Raw genomic sequence first — 4543 nt, forward strand, 5'->3', positions numbered from 1 at the left:
AAGAAAATTCTTTAATTTATTTTCTTTAATAGGAGATTTTTTACTCAAATCTTTCCTTTAAAAAGCATGTTAGCAAATTCCTTCGTTGTTTCATCTTTCTTCATTTTAATTGTTTCAAATTTTTTTCTTTCATTGCTATGGAATTCCTCCTTGAATTTGTCTCAAGCCTCTTTTATTATCTCAATATTTAAAATTTTTTATTATCTCAAATTTTTAAAATTTTGATAAAAATATCATCATGTATTGCAACTTGTATACTAGCAAGTACTTTGCCTTCTTTAACTTTAATTACTTCAATGTGCCCACAAATCATGATATTTTCTAGTAAATCCCTGAGGTGGAGGTTATTGGATATCGAAGTAACAAAATAATAATTCATAATTAAAATAAGAGGTGGAAAAATAAGAACAAAAGAGATAATGGAGATGAAAAAAAATTTCAATAATAGAAAAATTACAACACTCCTCTCTTTAGAATAAAAGAATTAAACTACTGAGAGAAAACTCTCAAAGTAGACAAAAGCGGTGAAGAAAATATTTGGGATGCTTATATAGGGGATCACAAGGATATATTATAACTTATGTGTGGGACTCCACAAAGTAAACCCACCAGTGTGGGACTTCTAATAGAGGTAAGGAATTACAACTTGAAGTCATTGGTTGAAGATTTTATGAGTGAGTTTTATTACTAGTTATCTCCCTCACATAAACTGCTTTTAAATTTTTTTCTCTTCCTCAAAGACCTTTAAAACATCAATGAAGCTTTTAATATCATATAAAAATGAAAACAAGAAGAGAGGAGAGCAAACCGAACAAGACAACTTGTGCTCAGAATATGTGTATTTTCGTTTGGGAGTTTTTACAGTGACTTACAATCATTTGAAAATATAGTTACAAGCAAAAAATTCAGCCATACCCGACTTAGTTTAACCACTTCCTAAAGTCATCAATTATCCTCCACTTTCACCTACAGACTAGAGCAAATTACATATGAAACATTATAAAATGTAAAATTTGACAGATTTTACATGTAAAAAACATATAAAAATAAAAACCTCAAATCTAACGGTTATTCATTATAATTCTGTGGAACAATGTTTTGCCTTTTTCATTTTTATTAACTGTATACATACGATAACATGAATGAACGTGGAATTCAGAAGGAATTATTATGAATCACCCAAATAATTTTTTAAGCTGTAACTCAGTAACTATAATTGCAATCGTTTTCATTTATCTTTTATTGATTTTAATATAGCAGCCAGAGGCAGACATATGAGGAAGCAGGGCAGGGAAGAATTTGCATTCATAATTGCTTGAGGGTTATTAAATTAAGGTCAATCAAGATTGAAAGAATGGACACACACCATGAGAGAGAGAGAGAGAACTTTGGCTGAGTTAATTAAAGATCTATAAATAAAGAACATAAGAGAGATAGATAGAGAGAGAAAGAAGAGTGAATGAGACATGGATGTGAAGAATATTGTGGTGGTTGTGGAAGATGTGGAAGCAGCAAGAACTGCTCTACAATGGGCACTTAGAAACATCATTCGCTATGGTGACATAATCACCCTTCTCCATGTCTACTACCACTCCACAAGATCAAGAAGCAGAACCAAAGCACGTCTTCTTCGACTCAATGGCTTCAAATTGGCCCTTTCCTTTCAAGACATGTGCAACAACTACCCCAATGTGCGTACCTACCCCTTTTTTGTTCTCTTTCAATTATTGATCGATTTTGCTGTGTCCAAGTTAACGGATATGTGCCATAATCATATAGGATTGTGTTACAGACAAAGGTTGAAATCATTGTCACGGAAGGGGACCAAGAAGGAACCAAGATCGCTGCCACGGTGCGAGAGATTGGAGCCTCCATGCTTGTGGTTGGACTCCATGATTCTAGTTTTCTTTACAAGTAAGTCCAATTTAATTGGAAACATTGCAAGCTGTGTTCCTGGATCGATAGAAACAACAATAAGTTACTTTTACATTAATTTTAACATGATTCTTATTTAGACGTAATCTTTAATGTGAAACCAAACATGTACAAATAAGTTGAGTTCAGAAAGGATAAGATGCATATTGGAATTATTAGTATTGTTGTGATGGGTAGATGATGATGACCCTCTTAATAATGTTGTTATATGGGTCCTCCACTCCTTCCTCTCCTTAGAATTTATGATTGTTTTAGATAATAATTATACCAATTTAGAACAACTCTTGATAATTCCTTTTCCGAAAATGAAATGTTTTTTAATATAGAAATTTTCGAGATTACTTTTGAGTTTGTATTCAAATAAAGCTTCACATTAATATTCTACTTGATTGTGTCTTTTGTCATTGTCATTGTGATCTTGATCAAGGTGATCAATGAAGTCCTAAAATTCAAGGCTCTTCGGATATGCATTTGGGGAAAAGGAAAAGGTTAGGTTGTGATTATAGGTCAACTTCAACCTGATGGGTTCTGGAGATTTTACTTTATGTATATATCTTACTCATTAAGATCCTGATAAAACAACATCAAACATAGATTAGTGGGACCTGGGTTTATTAAATGTCCAATTTGTGTTGTGTTGCTTTCTTTTTGCTGCTTCAAATTAAAAAGGTTTGTGCTACTGAGCTTCAAAAATTGGTCACGAAAAGCCTTGGCAAATGCATGTGCCTTCTTTAATGGTGACAAAGCCATCCAAAAACTTTTGGGATCCACTTTTTTAACTTGCTTTGCCTTTAAAAGAAGCACCCATGTTGCCTTCAGAAATGACATTGCTCTAACCATAACTTCATGGGAATAATTCCTCTTTGTCAAATTAAGGTCATTTTTCTATTGATGAAGAAGACACAGGTGGCAGGACAATTCAATTGCATTTGATACCTACTCACCTATTCATTGCATTTTCTCAAGCACATACCGAATGCATTGATTTCTGTTTTGTTCTTTATATTTTATATTAAATTTTTTACTTGTGCAACTTTGGAGTGGTACTAGGAGATATATATAATGATGAAACTCAAAACAGTGTTTTTATTCATTTTGTTTAGAATGGCAATGGGCCATTCCCATAATGGCATAGCCAGCATTTTCAACTGCAGAGTACTTGCCATCAAGCAACCTCATGCGTCACCAATGAGGCCCATGATATCTTCAGTGTCTGTGCTAGACAGTTCAACCAACATGGATTTTTCACAAATTCATGTTTCTAGATTACAGTAAGTTTCATCGCAACCTATCCCACCATCAATAATTTCTCAACAACACATTCTTCACTCAAGCTTAAGAATTTCGAATAAAGAGTATATATAAAAAAAAAAGGATTAAATTTTTTGTCTGTACACGAATCTTCACTATTTTCACTTTTAGTTTTTGAACAAATTTTTGTACTAATTTTAGTTCTTAAAATTTTGCAGATTTTCACTTTTATTTCTTAAAATTTTTCTTCATATTAACATTTTTGATCCCTCGTACCATGATTTTTTGTTCATGAAAAGGAGATTTTATTGGCTAAAATCAAATAAAAATTTGTTTTGGAGACTTAAAGTGAAAGTTGACAAAAAGAAAGTTAGACACTTAAAGCACATTTAATCTTAAAAAAGTGTTGTTAATCCAATGAATTAATTAGTACAATGGTTAAGTACCATGTAATGATTTATCTAACGAGAAATTCTGTGTTCAACTTCTCTAGCCTATAAAAATCTTTCACAAGTGATGGATTTTTTATTATGTGTGAAAATTTTTTGGTCAACAACCATCATAATATTTCGAACAACATTAGTCTATCATGTGGTGGGTTGGAAGGAAAAAAAAAAAAGTTGCTATCATTTTTGAATAAATTTTTAGTTGTTATAAATCAAGGTTATTATAATACAGCTTCTAGTAACTCAGTTTTAGAATTGCATTATTTCAGAGTCCCTCCTACCTCTCCACCAAAAATTCCATACCGTATATGTCCTAACCCATCTGCAATTATTTGGAGATCAAGGAAATCTAGGAGAAGGTGAAGGACACAACTTCGTACAGAAAAATATTTTCATTAAAGTAGTCACAAAAGTAATTTGGGCTACCCTTTTTCTTTTTCTTTTTCTAGTTTCCAATTTCCTATAATTTATTTATGTTCACCTGCCACACGTACACACACAAGAGGGAGCAATAGACATAGTATTGTTTGGTAGTTTATGCCTACATTTTTGTGATTGTATAAAGGATCTTGTGATATAATAGCATTACCTTTCTACTGATTCGAAGATTGGATAAGAGTTTTCCCATTTATTTATTTATTTATTTATATTATATCCATATATTCGGAATCTTGCCCCATCTAGTGCTACTACATGACGAGGAAGATGCCAAGACAGTGCCTCAGCCTCACTGACAAAATTTAATTTTTTTTCGCTTGTTCGTGCTCCACCAAATTCAAATGCTAAGTTCATTTTCTTAATATATATATATATATATATATATATATATATATATATATATATATATAATTCAATTTATGAGAGAGAGTTCATTTCGGGAACAGATTAGGATTATATGACAAACACTGGAT

General features: G+C 31.9%; 1 protein-coding gene across 3 annotated transcripts; it reads left to right on the forward strand.

Annotated features, from left to right (window-relative positions):
- The first annotated feature begins 469 nt into the window (after nt 1-469).
- On the forward strand, nt 470-4242 carry LOC109807580 (uncharacterized). Of its 3 annotated transcripts, none has more exons than XM_029273668.2 (4): nt 470-1691; nt 1793-1914; nt 3039-3206; nt 3886-4242. In XM_029273668.2, the coding sequence occupies exons 1-4, from the start codon at nt 1467-1469 to the stop codon at nt 3947-3949; spliced, it is 579 nt and encodes a 192-aa protein (XP_029129501.1). In that variant the 5' UTR covers nt 470-1466; the 3' UTR covers nt 3950-4242. The 3 variants fall into 3 exon arrangements, with proteins under 3 accessions (XP_029129501.1, XP_020225714.1, XP_082932946.1); XM_020370125.3 differs by having other exon boundaries at nt 578-1691; nt 3902-4242; XM_083076820.1 differs by having other exon boundaries at nt 1552-1691; nt 1780-1914; nt 3902-4242.
- Nucleotides 4243-4543: the final 301 nt, after the last annotated feature.

The sequence above is a fragment of the Cajanus cajan genome, chromosome 6 (genome assembly GCF_000230855.2).
Source record: "Cajanus cajan strain Asha chromosome 6, NIPB_CcT2T_4, whole genome shotgun sequence".
Classification (NCBI taxonomy): Eukaryota; Viridiplantae; Streptophyta; class Magnoliopsida; order Fabales; family Fabaceae; genus Cajanus; species Cajanus cajan.

Bases quoted from the DNA above. Each gene is read 5' to 3' on its own strand.
- LOC109807580 (XM_020370125.3), top strand. From the start codon at position 1,467: ATGGATGTGAAGAATATTGTGGTGGTTGTGGAAGATGTGGAAGCAGCA. The intron at 1,692-1,792 runs GTGCGTACCTAC...ATTGTGTTACAG, and splicing joins TGTGCAACAACTACCCCAAT to ACAAAGGTTGAAATCATTGT. The intron at 1,915-3,038 runs GTAAGTCCAATT...CATTTTGTTTAG, and splicing joins GATTCTAGTTTTCTTTACAA to AATGGCAATGGGCCATTCCC.